The sequence below is a fragment of the Macrotis lagotis genome, chromosome 1, assembly GCF_037893015.1.
Source record: "Macrotis lagotis isolate mMagLag1 chromosome 1, bilby.v1.9.chrom.fasta, whole genome shotgun sequence".
NCBI classification, from domain to species: Eukaryota; Metazoa; Chordata; class Mammalia; order Peramelemorphia; family Peramelidae; genus Macrotis; species Macrotis lagotis.
Window position 1 is genome coordinate 438231193 of NC_133658.1, and position 22959 is coordinate 438254151.

The 22959-nt window shown below is 36.6% G+C and overlaps 1 long non-coding RNA gene and 2 gene segments (V, D, J or C); all 3 read right to left on the reverse strand.

Moving 5' to 3' along the window:
* Window positions 1-3129: 3129 nt before the first annotated feature.
* On the reverse strand, window positions 3130-3753 carry LOC141506478 (immunoglobulin heavy variable 3-23-like). The segment is given in 2 exon segments: window positions 3130-3545; window positions 3635-3753. Coding segments are annotated over 2 exon segments (447 nt in total).
* A 3110-nt stretch (window positions 3754-6863) lies between these two features.
* LOC141506484 (uncharacterized) lies at window positions 6864-9766 on the reverse strand. Its single transcript, XR_012473906.1, has 3 exons — window positions 9737-9766; window positions 7821-7868; window positions 6864-6893 (listed from the first exon to the last, which is right to left on the reverse strand). It is a non-coding gene; the product is annotated as an uncharacterized LOC141506484 (long non-coding RNA).
* A 10546-nt stretch (window positions 9767-20312) lies between these two features.
* Window positions 20313-21277, reverse strand: LOC141506479 (immunoglobulin heavy variable 3-7-like). The segment is given in 2 exon segments: window positions 20313-21075; window positions 21165-21277. Coding segments are annotated over 2 exon segments (447 nt in total).
* Window positions 21278-22959: the final 1682 nt, after the last annotated feature.

Genomic DNA, 22959 nt, shown 5'->3' on the forward strand with positions numbered 1-22959 from the left:
ATTCCTAGATGGAAAAAATCTGTTCTATCCCCCCTTTCCACTAAGCCAGACTACTCCCTCTTGGGAAGATTCCTTCACTGAATAAAAAAAGGGGAAATGAAGGTAGCAGGAAGATGGTAGAGAATTGGCAGCAAAATTCTTATCTCAGGAAGAATAGAAAGAGAGGCAGTAAAACCACCTGAAGAAAACCACCAGCAGGAGCTTTTGAGTGTCCCATGGCTTTTGCTGTTTTTCTCAGAATGGGTAGGAGCAAATGAAACAGCCTTGGGAGTAGTTTACAAAAATTCTGACTGAGTCCCTCCCCAATTTGGCCTCTTGCTAAGAATCAGGTCAGATAATGGCCCTGTCTTTACAATCAAAATCTCTCAAGGATTCCTCCACAATACTGGGAGAACTTGACTGCTTTTTGAATGTTCAGAAAGTAACCATATAAAATATATTCTTTTGAAAGAGCCACTCAGTGTAAGTATATGTGATATATGTGTAGGGAAGGGAGCTGATAGATTTGTGACCTCCCCCCAAACTAAATTATGAAGTGGATTCACTTGGAGTTCTAATTAGTTAAAACAATTATTTTGAGTTCTCTGAACTTTTAATCAATTTTATTTTTATATCAGGTACTAGGACAGTCAGCAAAAGGAAATGCTTCTAGATAAATGTCATTACTGCAGCCAAGGAAGCCAAGATGTCAGGTGACAGGGATGAGCCCCCAAAGGGGTGGCTTCTCGGTATAGCCTGAGGTTGGACTCTTTTGACTTGAGTGAATAAATCTGGCCCAAGTCTTACCCACATGACTTCTGCCTGGACACTGATATTCATCACTTATATCTCTAAGGGAATTTTCCTTTGATGTCTTGGATCTGTGTGGCTACTAAACAAACCAGAAAAAGAAGTTTTAGGCGAATTGAATGTAATAGTTAGAGATAGGTTAGTTGTGTTAGGTGTGTTGCTTTCACACTTGCTAACACATGTTAAGGTAGGAATTAAGTTTCTTTAATTTTATTGAAAAAGAAAATTGAGGTAAGAAGAATGGGCAATTCTTAGAATAATTACAGCTTTAAGGTGGACTTAAGGAAAGGAATGTGAGTCAGACAAGTATATCAAGAGAAGGAATATCAAGGGTATATTTGGAAATATTTTGAAAAATTTCATTTTGTTAAGGATGTTTGAGCTATTATTGTAATAAGAGCAAAGGCTAAGATGGTTTTATTTTTAGACCATATGCTGGTTACTCTGAACAAAGATGATTGTTTAATGTTTACGCTAAAAGCTTTAAACAGTATGATAATTCTCATTGGGAGTTTACTCATATAATGACCCACTAATGAAATATTGTGTTAAAGTGAAGCATGTGCATCAATATTGTAATAAAGCAAAATGGAAATAAGTTCCTTTTCTTGAGATGAAAACCTATGCCTTGATCTTAGTAAAATATTAAGCAGTTTCTGTACCAGAACACACAGTCCCAACTAGTCAACTGAGCTGGAGAGGACTTTTTGGAACAGATTCAGAAGATGCAGAATGACATCAGATGTCTCCAGGAGCAAAGAGAAGATAGGAAAGACACTGGACCACTTCATCTTTACCATTTCTTGCATATGTATACATTATGTAGTCAGGGGATCAGTTTTTTCCAGCCTCCCCTTGATTCTTTAAGTGTGCCACTCTTCTCCTACATGACTCAGTATATTCTACCTAAGTATCTCTCTTAGAACTGGACTGTAACAAATTAAAGAGATAGGTGAACTGAGAGACTCATGTGAGATGTAATGATGATAGCTGGATCCTTTGTAAAAATGCTGAGAGTTCATGTTTATCCAGGTTATAAAAATGATGCTGCAAGCATTTAAGTTATGTTGAAAAAGATGGGGAATGTAATACAATATTAATATTTTTATAATCCCTGTCTAGAAGGTGTCCTTAAGACCTTTCTAGGCCCAGAGAAACTCCTCAGAATTATCACTTTGCAAGGTGTCTTTGGGTCTGAAAATAATTTAACAGGACCCAAATGCTTGAATCTGGGTGTCACAGATAAACCATCAATTTATCTAAGGTTCACAAAGCACCCTTGTTAGCCTAATCATCTTGTTGTATCTGTAAAATTCTTGCGTCTTACAAGGACTGCCTCCCCTTTCCCCAGATGCAGCTGGAACCATGATAGTAAATGTCACTCCCTCAAACCTGTGGGAAGCCCATGAATTCACAACTCCCTCCAACTCAGGAAACATGTTCAGACATAACACAGAGACCCTGACCTTTTCCCCTCTGTCTAGCCCCCTATCTATACAGAACCATATGTTTACATTTGTTTGTATGACAAGAAAATATATCTAGCTGCTATCTTTGTTTCTGTATCCCAGCTTACCCTCAGTAAAGGCATCCTGAAAACATTATAGTAACCCTATATCCTGAACACTCAGGTACTATGGGATTTGGGTACTTTTCATCCCCAGGCAGTCCCAGGGAAAGTAAATTTCTTCAAACTTAACAAATTTTGGTGTCCATCTCACTCTTTCTGTTCAACACTATCACTGAGTTTAAGAGATAGTACTGACACAGGCCAAGTCAACATTTGGGATGTAGGAGACAAGCAGTACACAGCAAACTGACAATATTTTCACAAGGAAATTTTAACTATTAGGTAAAAGATAAGAGATTTATTTTGATCAGAAACATATAGATCAGATTTATTCATTCTAATTACAGTATAACAATTAGGAAAATATATTAGCTTTGCAATTATGTATAGAGAGATAGCAAAAGAATGAAAGACAGAGAAATAGATTTATAGATATAGATAACAAAAAATATCTAAACTAGAGGTGGATATATTTAACAAGAGAACACTATATATAAAATTGGCGTAGAATACATAGAGTATTTGTAGCATAATTCCTGATTTTTCTCAAGTTTGAAAACTTCAGGCAAATTAGTCACCATAAATAAAACATGTAAACTTTCAAAAGAATAAAAGTTTTCACTGTGTCTGTGGACATCAGAAATAAGAAAAATTCTCAAGGACACAAAGAAGAAAGACAGATAGACAAACAAGATAGGTGTCCACTGCTATCAGGAAGAATCTCGAACCTTGAAAATATTTTGAGCCTCATATTTCACCTGTTATAGGGAATGGTCTCTTGGGGCTCATTTTTCTTCAGTTTCCTCTTGAAACCCTGCTCCACAAGGCCTGCTGGAGGGAGGTTTATGGCTGGTCTCCTGATGCTTTTTTCTCACTGTGTCTCTTGCACAGTAATACAGGGCTGTGTCCTCAGCTTTCAGGGAAGTCATCTGCAGCTGCAACAGGTTGTTGCTGTTGTCCCTGGAGATGGTGAACCGGCCTTTCACGGAGTCTGCATAGTATTTGCTTGTTCCACTACTACTAATACTGGCGACCCACTCCAGTCCCTTCCCTGGAGCCTGGCGGACCCAGCTCATGTCATAGCTACTGAAGGTGAATCCCGAGGCTTTGCAGGAAAGATCAAGAGATCCTCCAGGCTGCCTCACATCTCCCCCAGACTCCTCCAGCAGAACATCACAATGCACTCCTGCAAACAAAGAAACATTGAAGACAATAGTCATATAAATACATTACTTCAAAAAGTTTCCTTAATCATAAGACAAAAGACAAAATCACCTTGTAAAATAGTCAGAATGAAGATCCCATTCAGTACAAGACCCATTGTCCAGGCTCTTCAGTGGGGTTCCTTAGGCAGTCCAAGACCCCACGGAAGATAAGCTCCTTTCCCAGAGCTGCAGGTTGGTTTTTGTTGATGTTCATCCTCAGAGGGAGGAGTTCAATTTGCATGTTTGTCTCTGTTCAAAATGGAGGAAAGAACTGCCTCCCAGTAGGCTGAGTCCCCTCCCTGAGAGAGAGGTTCCCCTAAATCCCTGGAAAAGACCAGCAACCATGGGAGTACAGATATTATTTGTAAAGACCCAGTGTTTATCCTTTATCATTCCAATCTATTCTCAATAATAAGCGAATGTTCATTAGACTATTCTATGTTCAGATACCTTACTAGGTTATCCCAATATCTTTTCACACTGGAAAGGTACCCTGTTACTTGACATTTTTTTATCCTTAGAAGGGATTGAATCTATCTGGGGGGATTATTGGAAGAGGGGCAGATAGGCGGATTTCTCCGATGATGTCTAGTCATTTCCACTTGCTTATAGGGCTTATTTTTTTGCTTATTCTCTTTTGACCTATAATCGTGTGTATTATTTAACCCAATGCCATTCACAGTCCCTTTATATACAGCCTCTAACGTGTCAGCATGAGAAAAGTGATTGTTAAGTTTTCAGGGAGAGCAGAAATCATCAGACTCTGAAAATCAGAGCTGGATTCATAAGCTTTTATTTTATTTGTTGAGAAATAACAATGGCTAAAAAAGTTCATGATATAGAATAAACTTCAAAGTACATTGTATTTTGCATACAATGTTATTCCCTGAAGAGCTGATTTCTACATTTTAATTTTTAATTTAAATTTTACAATTTACAATTTATTTTAAATTTAAAAATTTTCATAGTCTGGGTCCCTTCTTGAGTTGGGGAGAATTGATACAGAAGGGATGGGGCATAACCAAGCCTGCTGAATCTTTGGACCATCCACAAAGGCCTCATTTTGTTTCTCACGTGATAGATATCCTCCACAGAATGTTATAAGCTTTTAGAGAATGGGACCAATTCTAAGCTGAGCCTAAGTCTGCAGGGAGCTCCTTCCAAAACAAGAAAAAAAAATTGCTGCCACCTACTGTTCTCACTGGAATATGGAGAGAAATCACTTTGGGTCGATTATAACTACTTTTACATTAATTCTTTACTCATGGGGGAAAAGCTCTTCTCATCAGGATACCTAAGAATGCTGACAAAAATACAAATTTCTTGCTCATCAACCTGTGCGATTGGAAGGAAACAGGAACTGGATCGGTTTATTTATCTTTTTTCTTTCCCTGCATTAAATCTTACATTTCCATCATGCTAACGTTGCCACACAACTTATAGAGTAAAGAACCATTCAAATCACCTTATGGAATGGAGTTTCTCTGTTCTTACAAAATATATTTTGGCCTCCCATGCCCAAAGAAACTAATTGAACCTCTATTATCTTCAACCCATCTTTAGTTTAAGGCACTTTTTCAGGCCTTTATAAACTGCTTTGTAACCTTCTCCCTCAGGTCTCACACTTTTCTTTCCTCTTTCCATATGGCTACCAAGGTGGAATTGAAACATACTCCTGCCATATTTAATGAACCACTAAATCTCTCTGCTTACTCTAACATTTAATATAAACTATAATATTGCTGTTATCTTTTTTCATAACCTGATCCCAAATCATCTTTGTCACTTTATTATATACTGATTGTTTCACTGAAGTTCAGTTAAACAAGCCTTCCCCCATTCCTTTCAAATGATTCTCATTCTCTGGTTTTCAGATAGTCTTACAATGTCTCTTCTCTATTACTAGCATCACTGCTCCTAATCTCCACTTTATTTAATTCCTTGATTCCGTCAAAGATCATCTCAAGCGCCTTACTATGTGAGGTCTTTCCTGCTTCCCTTCATTTGGGAATGCGCTCCACTTGAGTTTTTTTATACTTATCTTTATATAGTCCATAAATATACTTGTTTTTGTATATATTTTCCCACAAAAGAATGAAAGCAGTTTGAGAGAAGAAATTGTTTCAATTTTGTTTTCATGTTCTAAGTACATAGCTCCAGCAATATTTTAAGTGTTTAATAAATATGTATTAATATATTGACAAAGTGATTGAATTCAGTGATACTTCAATATTTCTTATCCTGGAGTGACTAATATCTTATAGCCTCAGGCCAGTAAGCAAGCCTCCAGAGTTCTCAACACCAAAGGCCAAACAGCAATCCCTTCTTCCAACAGAAGACACAACTTGTGACCAAGTTGGCAGGAAGAAGTCACTTACTGTTTTAATCTCTCCTGGCTTTCCTTTAGAACTGACAGGAATCAAGCTCCTTAAAAGATGTTGAAGCAACAAAATTCCAAAAAAACAGTTGATCATCCCCAGCAAGGTCTGTCTGGAGATAGGGGAATGTGCGAGTATCCAGGGAAATGAAGAGCAACCCATGTCAACAGCAGCAGAGTAAGATATGATACTAACCGGAGAACCAGGAGTGTGGGAGCAGAAACCTTTTTGGTGTGGCCAGTGTGGCCACAGAATGGGAGCTCCAACTTCATAGGAGAAATCCAAGGAAGCGTCACAGAACACCCATTTTGGCCCACACAGCTGATCTGCAAGCCTCCAACCCAAGAGTCACTGGTATTCCCAGTAGATCACCTGGAGTTTTGAAGAGAAGATCTGCCATTCCCAGTACAAACAGCACAGAAATAATCCCATATATTCACATCTTTCCCAAAGGTACAGGGTACAGGAAGGTGAATTTACCAGTTCTGACTGTTGACAGAAAATTGCTGTTGCACCCTGGCAGCCTAGCCCAGAAACTGGGTTGCCAGTGTGGACAGTCCAGATACAGGCCCAGGCATAGGCAGTGGGCAGCTGACATCCCCAGCATAGACAATCCAGAGAGAGCCTCTGGAGGTTCTTACTGGTCAGTCCACGTAGTGACATCCTGCATTCCCTAATATCTTATATCCTCAGGCCAGTAAGCAAGCCTCCAGAGTTCTCAACACCAAAGATCAACCAGCAAGCTCTTCTCCCAACACAAGACCCAAAATCCATTAAAAAAGTTCAGAGAAAAGCTGGGTCTATTGGATGTTACCTTGAAGATAAGGATACCGGCTCAGGAATGAGGGCAGAAGGGTCACTCAATGTGAAGGAGAGACTATGAATGTTGCTCCAGCCCAGAAAGATTTCTTAGAATGGCTCAAAAAGGATTTTGAAATCCAAATGGAAAAACTGAGAAAAGAAATGAAATATAAAATCAGTATGTTGTAACCAAAAATAAAAAAAGAAAATGAATCTTTTAAAAATGCAGTTGGACAGATTCAAAAAGAAAATAGCTCTTTCAACTCATAAGGGAACAAATGGAAAAAGATAACAGTTTCCCTAAAAATAGAATTGACCAGGGGCAGCTAGGTGGTGCAGTGGATAGAGCACTGGCCCTGGAGTTATGAGTACCTGAGTAAAAATCTGACCTCAGACACTTAATAATTACCTAGCTGTGCGGCCTCGGGGAAGCCAATTAACCCCATTGCCTTGCAAAAACTAAAAAACTAGGTAAAAAATAGAATTGACCAAATGTAAAAGGAGATGAAAAAAATAGCAGAAGAACATGACACCTTGAAAAATACTTTGGGACTAGTGGATGCTAATGATTTCAAGAGACACAAAGAATTTGTTAAGCAAAATTTTAAAAAAATGTAAAAAATAGTAGAAAATGTAAAATACCTCATTACTAATAAACTGACCTTGAAAATAGATCCAGGAGACATAATTTAAGAATCAGGAATTTATACTTGAAAGCTATGATTTAAAAAACATATTCATATTTATAGGTCAGATTTTTGGCACTCTGTCTTGTTTGACAACTGTCTTTGGTTAAGGAATTTTATCCAGCTTCCTGTCATGACTCATTGCCTGTGTTATGTATTTGATAAAACATATTGTGAGAACAAAGTGAATTTTCCAGTGGACTGGTGCCTCTCTGGTGAGAGAATTTGTTTTGAAGTGTTCTGTCTCACAATGTATTTTGTACGTTTTTGTTTAAATTGTGTGTTCTTTGTGATCAAGGTACAATCAAACTCTTCTCTCTCTAGCCTGGTTGTTGTGAACTCTTGTCTCTTTACCTTGATTGGCCAATCTCTGTTCCCTCATATCACTCACTTTTTTTCTGCCGGGCTAGCATCTTCCTACCTCCCTCTTGCTTTCTCTCTGTTTCAAAGGAAAGAAGGAAGTAGAGGAAATTGGGTTATTTTTTCTTTTCCAAACACTCATGACTAAGCTCTACAGGACAAACTCTCCTGAAATCATGTAATTTTTTAAAAGAGAAAAGCATTCTCTTCTTTTCCCTAAAATTCTGCTCTGACAGTCCAGAGACCAGCTCTGAGAAATTTCATCCCTTCCTCTTTGTCATTCTCTAAATCTTGATTGGCTATTTTAGAGGCCTTTTATATTTTGTATTTCAGATGGACTGGAAGGAGTCTGACACTCTTTCTCTCACTCCCCTTTATCCCTTTCTTAGCTGCACCAAGTGGCAAGTAAAAGGTAAGTACATAAAATATCGATGTCTGAAATCCATTTGCCTTTTCCAACTGGGACAAATGATGCTTCCAAAGGAGTGGTGCTGGGAAAGTAGCTGTCTTCCTGTCTATTGTTTGGATTTCATTGTCTATGGACTTCTTCTTTCTTCTTCATTTCAGTCTCTCTCTCTCTCTCTTTCTGTCTCTCTCACTCTCGCTCTCAATCTCATTCTGATCTCATTCATATTAGAGGCTTTTCAACTCTTTCTTTGTCTGAAAATGTAAAATATAGAGCATAGACTTGTTAGGGACTGTAGTGTATAGGAGCATGGTAAATTATGTTTACCTGCTGTCCCTGAGCACAAAAGTCTTATCTTACAAAGTAGCACAGGAGTGGGAGTGGATTAGAGACTGAGGAGGTATTTAAGCACTGGTGTTTGGTTCAATAAATGTAGACCTTGGAGACCTTGAAGTACTTGGGGATCTTGGAGAACTTTTCATCCTTCTTCTTGTCTCCCACCCCTTCAACACTCACCAGGGGAAAGACTGATGGAGTCCAGAAAGGAACTCAACATAGACTAGTTATTTTGAAACTCAGAGTTTGTTGGAAAAAATGGGACTGGTTGAGTTGGACAGGTGGCAAAGTGTATAGAGCATCAGCCCTGAAATCAGAAGTACCTGAGTTCAAAGCCACCCTGAGACACTTAAAAGTTACCTAGATGTGTGACCTTGAGCAAGACATTTAACACCATTTGCCTTGCAAAAAAAACCTAAAAAAAAGAATGAAAATAGGACTGAAAATTATAGAGGGCTATTTAGGTTTAATTGAGTATGCCATAAAAGAAGCATATTTAACATGAAAGGTGATCTTTAGCACCTAAAGAAGGTATGAGTAAGTTTGTTAAATTATATAAGAACCGAAAATCACTAGCTAAGCTATTGATTCTTTTTGGTTGTGTAGAACCCAGGTTTGAAATGTTTTTAAGATGCACTAATGTTTGGAGTAGATTGAATCCTAGCATCATGAAAGTGAGCACAGTGTTGGTTTGGTGAACTGTCATGGAAGAATCAAGCTTTGGTTTCAGAATAAAGGATGGAAACTGAAAATTCTATTCTGATAATTCTTTTATATATGAAGACATGAATATAACTTAAATTATTCATCTAAAGCTCTACTTGACAACAGTTGGGAAAACACGATCCATGGACGATTGCGTTCATTTCTAGCACCAATTTAAATGAAATGAAAATTTCAAAATATGAATTACCTCTTGTATTTCTTGGGGTTTTGAATTTAAGTGTTTAAAAATGACCAATTTATAATTAATGAACAATAACAGTCTAAATTATAAACAATATCAATCTAATTTAGATTTTCTTTCCTTTTAAGACTTTGTTCCTAGTTCTTTGCTAAGGCATTCATAATAATATAAATGACTTCACTTCAGTTAGAAACTGCACATCTTTCTCTTTAGAAATCAAATTAGTAAACCAAAATACAATAAGGAGAAAGGAGAAAGAGATAAATATCTGTAGCAAGCTTATTGAAGCAAATCACACCTTATTAGCATCAAGATCTGCAAGTATGGGTTTCATTTCAGAAAGAAATTTTCAGTGCTGAAAGATAAATCAAAAGGACTATTTAAATTAAGAGCTGTAATAAGGTTATATGATCATTTAATAATTACATAACTATATAGTTAATGATTAGATATAGATAGATAGAGAGATAGATAAAATCATAAATACATATAGGCTGATCTGTACATTATATAAATGAACTGTTAACATGAATTAAGATATTTTAAAATATACAATTGTGTTCCAGGTCTTTTGTGATATTCCGAAGTATTCTTATATTAAGAAACATTGATCAATAATTGGTTGGTGGTTTGTTGGTTCTTGTCATTCTTTATCCGAGACGACCAAAATTACCACAAAATGTTTCAGACAAATTGCAGTGTGTCCGACTGTGGCTGAGCAGAACAATAAGAACTCAAAATGCTCTTTCACAGGTTGGGCACGAAGAGCCCACATGAACACCTGCAATGGGTACTCTAAAGTAAGGATATTCCTTTGGGTTGCTTCAATTCTGCCTTCCTTATAGAGTTCAGCCTATTCACTGATGAGGGCAGTCCAGGCTTAGCAATCCTGTGCCAGATTAATAGTATGAATAAAAGTATGAATAAACTAAACATTTGAGATTTTAACAAAGTATTACTAGCAAACAGAATGATTGAATTAAAATTAAGTAAACCAAACATTATTATTATTATTATTATTATTATTATTATTATCATTATCATTATTATTACTTATTGGAACTATACTATCTAATTTGAAGATTTAATACAGATAGTGATAAGGTAAAGATAAAAAAAGTGTATTTGAATAAACCTTAAAGCTTTGGTTAACTTTGTCATTGGGTGTCTTTTCCTGGTGATAAACAAGTAGATCACTTCTTTTCAAACAATAGGTCTAGCTCAAGGAAAGGGATCCTTCGAAATCTATTGATAAACATTGATATATTCAAATGGGATGAAGGAAAACTAGCCTTAAGGGGTAAAAATCCCTTAGAATTTCTTATGATTCATTTTTTAAAAGTACACTGAGTGTTATAGACAGGCTGGTATATTCACCACTACAAACTTTCCCACTACTACAATGATTTGTGAGAAGGAGAAATTGGCTCTAAATAGCAAAAAGGGAGACTATGTTTACTGTAGTGTGGGAAGAATGAATCCATTTATTAACAGCTCTTGCAAGACATGGGTGCCCCTTAGTGAGAGACCCTGAATCCTCATTACATAGAAGATTATACAGAAGATCTCTGCTCTTTCCCTCTGAGTCCAGATAGGTCCTCATCATCATGGGTACATTCTTAAGACACACCCTCCCCCTCACAAAGCAGGTGCACCAGTTTGAACTATTTCACAACTTTCACCACCACCTCCTTTTCCCTTCCAGAAAGGTGATTTGAAGTCTGGTCAGGAGCTTCATTTAGCTCACAAATTAGCCAGAATCCTTTCTAATTACTTTTCCCTTTGCCTTTCCTTCAGCTTCCTATAGAATAGACTGGTATCGTTTCAGTGTCCACAATAATCTGACATCCTGGCTTTGACAATGTATTATTCTCCCACACAACTGTATTATACTTGCTATACCCTGTCTCACCCTTGGGAAAGCAAAATTCATGATTCTTTCCCACAATTTCCCTCTTCTTTTCTTTTTATCAGTTTTGATTTCCTCACCTAACTAATAATTCCTCCTTCAAATTAGAATCCTTTTTATTAACATGACTATTGACTTTTTCTATCAAGATCCTACTTTATCCTTACCATAGACCCATCCAATTTTATAGCTTTACCAACTTTCTGATGTGCCTGCTTATTTCTTTACTACTTGCCTATTGAATGCCTATATTTAAGCAGTAGCTTGATAGATTCAATTTACCAGATACTCCTCCTTCACCAATCAACAAAAAGTCTAATACAACTCTGTTTTGAATAAAACTCTTGTTTGCATGGCTTAAACCAGACAGCAAGTCCACGGCCTTAGCTGTCTAACTGGTAATTGTTTTCACTACAGCTTAAAACCTAATCAGGTTATAAATTGGGCTTCCATGACCCTAACTCCCATCCTGTGCCACAGGTGGCAGTCCTGTAAATATCGATAACAACTCCCTCACCAATCGTGGCAAATGGATATACATTTATTTATAGTGCTTATCACAATTTTCTTTGCCATAATAGATCCTGAGAAGGGATGGGATCCAGGTACAATCATTACTTCTCACATGAGTCTCAGTCCACCTATCTCCAGAAAATATGTAGATGTACTCTGCTTCTGGACTTATCACAGATATTTGCTATTTGCCAGGAAAATATCCTGGCCAGACTAATATAAACAATAGTCGCCCTGAACTGATTCAGTCATACACCACTGGTGTTTGTCTTCTCTGGATCAGAATCCTGTGCCACAGTGCACTGTGACCAGGAACTGAGAATCTAGGCCAAATGCAGGGGCACTGCTACCCAAGGCAAATTCTCACACTCCTGTGGACCACCACTCTAAAACTCTGGGCACTGACTTATGTCAGCTAGATTTTCCTCCCACCATTGCTAATATCCTAATGTCTAAACCAGAGATAGGATAAGAGACTCATGTAGGAAATAATCATGCCACCCAGTATTCTCAACCTCCTTTTCTCTCAATGGAAAATATCTTCTCCTGCTTATTATCCTCATTCCCATAAGAAGGAGTGTCACTCTTAGAGAATGAAGGGGAAGTTACTGATACAGAACCCCTGAAAAAGCAATGTACAGATAGATGAGAGATGGTGAAGATGAGTTGGTCCAGTGTCTCTCCTTCTCTCTTCTCTTCTCCCCTGGAGACGTCCAATGTCCTTCTTCATCTCCTGAATCATTTTGAAAAGGTGCACTTCAGGTCAGGTGACTTGTTGAGGGCTTCACTTCTGATAAAGAAACTGCTAAACATTCTACTCAGATTAAAATACATGCTTTTATCACAAGACAATGAAATTCTGGAACTTATTACAATTTACATTTTGACTTAATCACTGTTATATTGACATGCATACTTCACTTCAACGCAATAAACTTGCAATAATGTTTTACCATATGAGCAAACTCCCAAGTAGAATTATCACATTGATTTAAGCTTGTACAATCTTAACCTTTTTCTCTCTTTTCAATGACTCAAACATCCTTAACTAAAATGATTTTTTTTCAAATATATTACCAAAGATACCATAGATTTACCTTTTCCTAGTGTACTTACCTGACTCACATTCCTTTCTTTAACTAGGCTTTGAAAGTGTAATTTTCCTAACAATTTCCCTTTGTTCTTTTCTTACCTAAATATCCCCTCTAATGCCGTAATTAAAGAAACTTAATTCCTATCTTAACATGTAGCTGATAGCAGGTGTCAAAGTCCCTCACTTTCTCTGTCTTTGGATATTAAATCCAAATCTCCTAGAACTTCTTTTTTTGGTTTACTTAGTAACTATAAAGATCCAGGACATTAAAGGAAAATTTCTTTATGGTTACAATTATTGAATGTGAGTGACTAGGCAGAGTTCATGTAGGTAGTCAAAAGTATTAGGCCAGAATTTTTCTTTTAGGTAAGACATTTTCCAAATGTCTCTTAGGGGAAATCAAGTCAAAAGAGGACCAACCTCAGGCCATACTGAAAAACATCCTCTTTGATTATATAACCCTATCACCTGTCATCTTCAGCCCTTTGGCTTCCTTGGTTCCAAGAATAACACATTGACCTAGTAGCACTTTCTTTTAACTGACCATTCTGTTATGTGACATAAAAAGAGAAAATTGATTTAAATTTCCATGATCTAAAATAGTTGTTTTTATCTAATTAGAACGTATAGTGAGTCCAATTCCCTAAATTCCAGTTACAGTCTTAATAGGTCCCACTTAATTGAACACCTCAGGTGTGAATGTAGGATGCTCATTAATACCACTCCTATTAAATGTGATATTTTAAAAAGGTAGCTTTAGTGATAAGAGAAAAAAAGCATTAGAAGGAATTAGTTTTGGCAATGATAAAGCACCATTTCCACTCTTTGCAGATGATATGATGGTATACTTAAAAATTCTACAAAAAGGCTACCTAAAACAATTAACAAATTCAACAAATTAACAGGATATAAAATAAATCTACATTGATCATCAATATTTCTGTATATATGTACCATCAGGAAGAAGGGCAAGAGACAGAAAGAGAAAATCCATACAAAGTACCTAAATATAGCATAAACTACTTGGGAATCTACCTCTTAAGATAAACCCAGAACCTCTATGAATCAAATTACAAAATACTATTCACAGAAATAAAATAAGTTGTAAACAGCTAGAGAAACATCTATTGTTCATGGCTAGAAAAAGCTAATACGATAAAAATGACAAATCTACTCAAATTAAAATACTTATTCAGTGTCATACCAATCAAAAAATCAAACAACAAAAACAACAACAATTTTGCAAAGCTGGAAAAGAAAGTAACAAAATTCATCTGGAGCAACAAAAGGTTAAGATTAGCAAGGGAATTAATAGAAAAAAGTGCAAAGGAAGAAAGCCTAGCTGTACCATATCTAAAACAATATTATAAAATGACTGTCATCAAAACTGCTTGTTACTGGTTAAAAATTAGAGTAATGGAGGACCAGTGGACAGAGATAGGCACAAAAGAAACAGTAGTAAATGACCATAGCTTTCTACTGTGTGAAAAACCCAAACATATTACTTCTGGGATAAGCATTCACTCTTGGACAAAAACTACCGGGACAAATGGAAAGTAGTATGGCAGCAACTAGATACAGGTCTATCTATATCTCACATCCTGTTCCAAAATAAGATCAAAATGGGTACAGAATTTAGATTTAAAGAATGATATCATATCATTTGAGAAAAAAATAAATACACTATCTGTCAGATCTATAGGAAGGGGAGAAATTGATGATCAAAAAAGAAATAAAGAACATTTTAAATTGTAAAATGAATGATATTGACTATACTCAAATAAAAAAGTTTTGCACTTATAAAACCAATGTAGGCAAGATTAAAAAACTGGAATTCTGAGAAATAGTTTTCACAGCTAGGGTTTCTTATTAAAGACTCATTTCCAAAATATACAGAGAAGTGAATCAAATTCACATGATTTTAAGTCATTCTATCTGGCTCTTTGCGTTCAACATATGGAGGACCCAACGAGATCTTGGTGTTTTGTGTCACCATTGGAGACTATGGGAGCCTCAAATTTACATTCAAACAGACTGTCTCTCCCTTCCCTAGGGGAGCCAGCTCCTGATAATGTTCCAGGGTCTCAGGACAAGTTAGACATAGTCTTAGTATGAATCTCTCCTCGACCATAATCCCCCATTTGTCTTAAGTGGAGATGTTGCTACACCTTTGGGGGTAACTTTTTTCTGGTTCTGTGTCTAGACATTTGGTTGAAGGGAAATTTTGCATCAGATGTAATGTCCAGGTCCCCTCTTTTGGATTCTCCTTGCTATACCAAGGAACACATTTGGTTGGCTTTTGGGAGGGAGAGATTGTCTAACATGACACTGAAATCTCCCCTCATGGAATTGTTGAGAGGTCAGGAATTTGTCTTTGGCCTGTGTTTGTTGATATATTTTAAAATTGTCACTTTGAAATTTCTGTTGTATTTGTGTAATCTGTTCTTGTGCCTCATCTGTCTTCATGTATTTTGATTGTCTATTTACTTATATTAGGCTCTTCAATTGATTTGTTAAGCCGGGGGTGGGGGAGATCCCCTAAAAATTTCATTGGGTTATCTCATCTAAATTGCTGCTCTTTGTTATTTCGGTCCCCTGGTATTTTTAGCCAATTTTCATCTAATACCCTCACTGACTCTCCCCTTGAGCCTGCTTTCTGCCTGTGTTACAATGGGTAATATGACCACTCCCTCCTCACCCCTGCATTGTCTGTTGAGCAATTCCAAGAGGGATTTTTATTTTTATTTCAAATGGAATGGATTTTGATGTTAAATTGACTAAGTCCAAACTACTCACCCTGTTATTCTACCATTATGAGAAGGTCACTCCCCCCTTCCTTGTTATTGTTCCCTTCTCTTCTCTGTTCTCCATGATTCCCTACTTCAAGCATGTTTCCCTCTCCCTCCCCCTTTTAGAAAAAAAAGGACTAACTAAGAGAAAGTGTCACTTCAGGAAGCATTCATAGATTTAAAAGGGACCTAATTTTGATGTTAAAGAAACAGGAAAGACACAGTGATTATTACCAAATGTGCTAAACAAAGAAATCATAAAAAGAAATGCTATTTCAATTTGAAAAATTTGTGGGAAAATAAATTTGAGAAAGACAAGAGAGTCAGGTCAATCCTAAAGTATATAATGTGATTGCCAACTCATATCTATATAGGGGAAATTAAATAATTAATCTTTTTCCAGAATGATACGGCATCATCAGAGTATACATCCTGGTAATACTAAATTTTTTGGATTGTAAAATTTTAGGGTTTACTCCTTTCTTTACTGAAAACAAACATGCAATTAAGATATGTGGTGTACAGTCAGTAAAGTTTGTATAAGAAAAGTTTTAGCTAGACTTTAAAATTGTTTTGTCATAACAAATTGTGAATGAACTGAAGTTTCATCTATCACATTTGTAAAGATTTCTTTTGAAAAAAAAAATCTAGAGAATACTTTGCCAAATTGTTATATTTCTCAAGGCCTTTTAGGCCCAGAAAATTTGTGAAAGGCTTTGATTTTCACCTCATGTTTATGAAAGAGAATATTGGTATGTTAAAACAATGTGTCTTATTTATTATCTGCTAAAAAGAGGAAATTATACATTTAACTGAAAAATTGTCATGGGTAAAAAGTAAAAATTTTATTGCATAAAACCAACATTGATATAGGATCTTATTTTCCTTGAAAATATAAGATTATTTAGGGGCGGCTAGGTGGTGTAGTGGATAAAGCACCGGCCCTGTAGTCAGGAGTACCTGGGTTCAAATCTTGTCTCAGACACTTAATAATTACCTAGCTGTGTGGCCTTGGGCAAGCCACCTAACCCCATTGCCTTGCAGAAAAAAAGAAAATATAATATAAGAGTATTTGGAAGAAGAGATAAAATAAGCTTATAAAGCAAAAATTCAGAAGAGGTTTATGTGTAAAAGATAATTAAATATTAGGTTATCTTTAAGAGAACCTGCTGTTTTATGTTACTTTAAGATAATGAAATGTCAGTATGTTATGTTTCATGTAGGTTAAGAATTTAATATTCACATTATATCTTAACTGCAAGATATCCTTTTCAATTATGTTGAATAAATATGAGGAGCTTTGGAAAATGGCTGAAAAATTAAAACTATGTAACCCTAATTAGATGACTTATCAATAAGTCAGATGTTGAAGGGCATTATCAAACATGTGATCTACTTTTGGAAAGAGACTATTTTACTATAATGATGTGTTAGCTGGAATTAATGATTGATTGATTGCTTTAATGAAGGAAATTATCAAAGTTCATGACACTCTGGGCATCCTGAAATTTTAAAAGATGTGTGGGACCTTGCTTTACATCTGTGGGCCCTGGTATAAAGATAATGGAACTATTTTAGGAAATCTAGGTCTTATTGTGTTACACTTATTACTGTTTTGTTAAATTTAGAGATCTCAGCAACAGAATTCCCAAAACCCTTTCCCCAACCCCTTTCACCAAGTCCCATCTGCACCCCCTCAGAAAATTGCATCACTAGATCAAAAGAGGGGAATAGAAGAGCAGGGAATGTAATGAACATTCCTAGATGGAAACATCCTGTTCTCCCCCACCCCCTTTCCACTAAGCCAGACTACTCCCCCCCTGGGAAGATTCTTTCACTGAATAAAAAAGGGGAAATGAAGGTAGCAGGAGGATGGTAGAGAATTGGCAGCAAAATTCTTATCTCAGAAAGAATAGAAAGAGAGACAGTAAAACCACCTGAAGAAAACCACCAGCCGGAGCTTTTGAGTATCTCTTGGCTTTTGCTGTTTTTCTGAATGGGTAGGAGCAAATAAAACAGCCTTGGGAGTAGTTTACAAAAATTCTGACTGAGTCCCTCCTCACATTGGCCTCTTGCTAGGAATCAGGTTAGATAATGGCCCTGTCTTTACAATCAAAATCTCTCAAGGATTCCTCCACAATACTGGGAGAACTTGACTGCTTTTTGAATGTTCAGAAAGTAACTATATAAAATATATTCTTTTGACAGGGACACTCAGTGTAAGTATATGTGATACATGTGTAAGGAAGGGAGCTAATAGATTGTGACCCCCCCAAACTAAATTATGAAGTGGATTCACTTGGAGTTCTAAATAGTTAAAATAATTATTTTGAGTTCTCTGAACTTTTAATCAATTTTATTTTTATATCAGATACTAGGACAGTCAGCAAAAGGAAATGATTCTAGATAAATGTCATATTACTGCAGCCAAGTAAGCCAAGATGTCAGGTGACAGGGATGAGCCCCCAAAGGGGTGGCTTCTCGGTATAGCCTGAGGTTGGACTCTTTTGACCTGGGTTCACAAAAGTGACATTTGGATAATGTCTCACTTGGAAAAATAAATCTGGCCCAAGTCTTAACAACATGACTTCTGCCTGGACACTGATATTCATCACTTATATCACTTATATCTCTAAGGGATGTCCTGGATCTGTGTGGATACTAAGCAAACCAGAAAAAGAATTTTTAGGTGAATTGGATGTAATAGTTAGAGATAGGTTAGTTGTGTTAGGTGTGTTGCTTTGACACTTGCTAACACATTTTAAGGTAGGAATTAAGTTTTTAAATTTATTGAAAAAGAAAATTGAGGTAAGAAGAATGAGCAATTGTTAGAATAATTACAGCTTTAAGGTACATTTAAGGAAAGGAATGTGAGTCAGACAAGTATATCCAGAGAAGGAATATCAAGAGTATATTTGGAAATATTTTGAAAAATTTCATTTTGTTAAGGATGTTTGAGCTATAATTGTAATAAGAGCAAAGGCTAATATTGTTTTATTTTTAAACCATATGCTGGTTAATCTGAACAAACATGATTGTTGAATGTTTATGTTAAAAGCTTTGAACAGTATGATAATTCTCATTGGGAGTTTGCTCATATAATGAACTACTAATGAAATATTGTGTTAAAGTGAAGCATGTGCATCAATATTGGGATAAAGCAAAATGGAAATAAGTTCCTTTTCTTGAGATGAAAACCTGTGCCTTGATCTGAGTAAAATGTTAAGCAGTTTCTGTACCAGAACAAACAGTCCCAACTAGGCACCTGAGCTGGAGAGGACTTTTTGGAACAGATTCAGAAGATGCAGAATGACATCAGATGTCTCCAGGAACAAAGAGAAGATAGGAAAGACACTGGACCACTTCATCTTTACCATTTCTTGCCTATGTATACATTGTGTAGTCAGGGGATCAGTTTTTCCAGCCTCCCCTTGATTCTTTAAGTGTGCCACCCTTCTCCTACATGACTCAATATATTCTACCTAAATATCTCTCTTAGAACTGGACTGTAACAAATTAAAGAAATAGGTGGACTGAGAGACTCATGTGAGATATAATGATGATAACTGGATCCTTTGTAAAAAGGCTGATTGTTCATGCTTATCCAGGTTATAAAAATGATACCTCAAGCATTTAAGTTATTTTGAAAAGGTGGGGAATGTAATGCAATATTAATATTTTTATATTCCCTGTCTAGAAGGTGTCCTTAAGACCTTTCTAGGCCCAGAGAAACTCCTCAGAATTATCACTTTGCAAGGTGTCTTTGGGTCTGAAAATAATTTAACAGGACCCAAATGCTTGAATATGGGTGTCACAGATTTACCATCAATTTATCTCAGGTTCACAAAGCACCCTTGTTAGCCTAATCATCTTGTTGTATCTGTAAAATTTTTGCGTCTTACAAGGACTGCCTCCCCTTTCCCCAAATGCAGCTGGAACCATGATAGTAAATGTCACTCCCTCAAACCTGTGGGAAGCCCATGAATTCACAACTCCCTCCAACTCAGGAAACATGTTCAGACATAACACAGAGACCCTGACCTTTTCCACTCTGTCTAGCCCCCTATCTATACAGAACCATATGTTTACATTTGTTTGTATGACAAGAAAATATATCTACCTGCTATGTTTGTTTCTGTATCCCAGCTTACCCTCAGCAACCACATCCTGAAAACATTAAAATAACCCTATCTCCTGAACACTCAGGTACTATCTGATTTGGGTACTTTTCATCCCCAGGCAGTCCCAGGGAAATTAAACTTCTTCAAACTCAACAAATTTTGGTGTCCATATCACTCTTTCTGTTCAACACTATCACTGAGATTAACAGATAGTACTGACACAGGCCAAGTCAACATTTGGGCGGTCGGAGACAAGCAGTACACAGCAAACTGACAATATTTTCACAAGGAAATTATTAACTATTAGATAAAAGATAAGAGATTTATTTTGATCAGAAACATATAGATCAGATTTATTCATGCTAATTACAGTATAACAATTAGGAAAATATATTAGCTTTGCAATTATGTATAGAGAGATAGCAAAAGAATGGAAGACAGAGAAATAGATTTATAGATATAGATACCAAAAAATATCTAAACTAGAGGTGGATATTATTTAACAAGAGAACACTATATATAAAATTGGCATAGCATACATAGAGTATTTGTAGCATAATTCCTGATTTTTCTCAAGTTTGAAAACTTCAGGCAAATTAGTCACCATAAACAAAACATGTAAACTTTCAAAAGAATAAAAGTTTTCTCTGTGTCTGTGGACATCAGAAATAAGAACAATTCTCAAGGACACAAAGAAGAAAGACAGATAAACAAACAGGATAGGTGTCCACTGCTATCAGGAAGAATCTCAAACCTTGAAAATATTTTCAGCCTCATATTTCACCTGTTATAGTGAATGGTCTCTTGGGGCTCATTTTTCTTGAGTTTCCTCTTGAAACCCTGCTCCACAAGGCCTGCTGGAGGGAGGTTTATGGCTGGTCTCCTGATGCTTTTTTCTCACTGTGTCTCTTGCACAGTAATACAGGGCTGTGTCCTCAGCTTTCAGGGAAGTCATCTGCAGCTGCAACAGGTTGTTGCTGTTGTCCCTGGAGATGATGAACCGGCCTTTCACAGAGTCTGCATAGTATTTGTTTGTTCCACTATTACTAATACCGGCGACCCACTCCAGTCCCTTCCCTGGAGCCTGGCGAACCCAGCTCATGTAATAGCTACTGAAGGTGAATCCAGAGGCTTTGCAGGAAAGATCAAGAGATCCTCCAGGCTGCCTCACATCTCCCCCAGACTCCTCCAGCAGAACATCACAATGCACTCCTGCAAACAAAGAAACATTGAAGACAATAGTCATATAAATACATTACTTCAAAAAGTTTCCTTAATCATAAGACAAAAGACAAAATCACCTTGTAAAATAGTCAGAATGAAGATCCCATTCAGTATAAGACCCATTGTCCAGGCTCTTCAGTGGGGTTCCTTAGGCAGTCCAAGACCCCACGGAAGATAAGCTCCTTTCCCAGAGCTGCAGGTTGGTTTTTGTTGATGTTCATCCTCAGAGGGAGGAGTTCAATTTGCATGTTTGTCTCTGTTCAAAATGGAGGAAAGAACTGCCTCCCAGTATGCTGAGTCCCCTCCCTGAGAGAGAGGTTCCCCTAAATCCCTGGAAAAGACCAGCAACAATGGGAGTACAGATATTATTTGTAAGGACCCAGTGTTTATCCTTTATCATTCCAATCTATTCTCAATAATAAGCGAATGTTCATTAGACTATTCAATGTTCAGATACCTTACTAGGTTATCCCAATGTCTTTACACACTGGAAAGGCACCCTGCTACTTGACTTTGTTTATCCTTAGAAGGGATTGAATGTATCTGGGGGGATTATTGGAAGAGCGGCGGATAGGCAGATTTCTCCAATGATGTCTAGTCATTTCCACTTGCCTATAGGGCTAATTTTTTTGCTTATTCTCTTTTGACCTATATTCGTGTGTATTATTTAACCCAATGCCATTCACAGTCCCTTTCTTTACAGCCTCTAATGTGTCAGCATGAGAAAATTGATTGTTAAGTTTTCAGGGAGAGCAGAAATCATCAGACTCTGAAAATCAGAGCTGGATTCATAAGCTTTTATTTTATTTGTTGAGAAATAACAATGGCAAAAAAAGTTCATGATGTAGATTAAACTTCAAAGTACATTGTATTTTGCATACAATGTTATCCCCTGCAGAGCTGATTTCTACATTTTAACTTTTAATTTAAATTTTACAATTTACAATTTATTTTAAATTTAAAAATTTTCATAGTCTCTGTCCCTTCTTGAGTTGGGGAGAATTGATACAGAAGGGATGGGGCATAACCAAGCCTGCTGAATCTATTGGACCATCCACAAAGGACCCGTTTTGTTTCTCACATGAAAGATATCCTGCAGAGAATGTTATAATCTTTTAGAGAATGGGACCAATTCTAAGCTGAGCCTCAGTCTGCAGGGAGCTCCATCCAAAACAACAAAAAAAAATTGCTGCCACCTACTGTTCTCAGTGGAATATGGAGAGAAATCACTTTGGGTCGATTATTTCTACTTTTATGTTAATTCTTTACTCATGAGGGAAAAGCTCTCCTCATCAGGATCCCTAAGAATGCTGACAAAAATACAAATTTCTTGCTCATCAACCTGTGCGACTGGAAGGAAACAGGAACTGGATCAGTTGATTTATCTTTTTTCTTCCTCTGCATTAAATCTTACATTTCCATCATGATATCGTTGCCACACAACTTATAGAGTAAAGAACAATTCAAATCACCTTATGGAATGGAGTTTCTCTCTTCTTACAAAATATATTTTGTCTTCCCATGCCCGAAGAAACTAATTGAAGCTCTATTATCTTCAACCCATCTTTAGTTTAAGGCATTTTTCAGCCCTTTATAAAATACCTCGGATCTCACACTTTTCTTTCCTCTTTCCATATGGCTACCAAGGTGGTATTCAAACATACTCCTGCCATATTTAATGAACCGCTAAGTCTCCCTGCTTACTCTAACCATTAATATAAACTATAATAATGCTGTTATCTTTTTTCATAACCTGATCCCAAATCATCTTTGTAACTTTGTTATATACTGGTTGTTTCACTGAAGTTCAGTTAAACAAGCCTTCCCCCATGCCTTTCAAATGATTTTCATTCTCTGGTTTTCATATAGTCT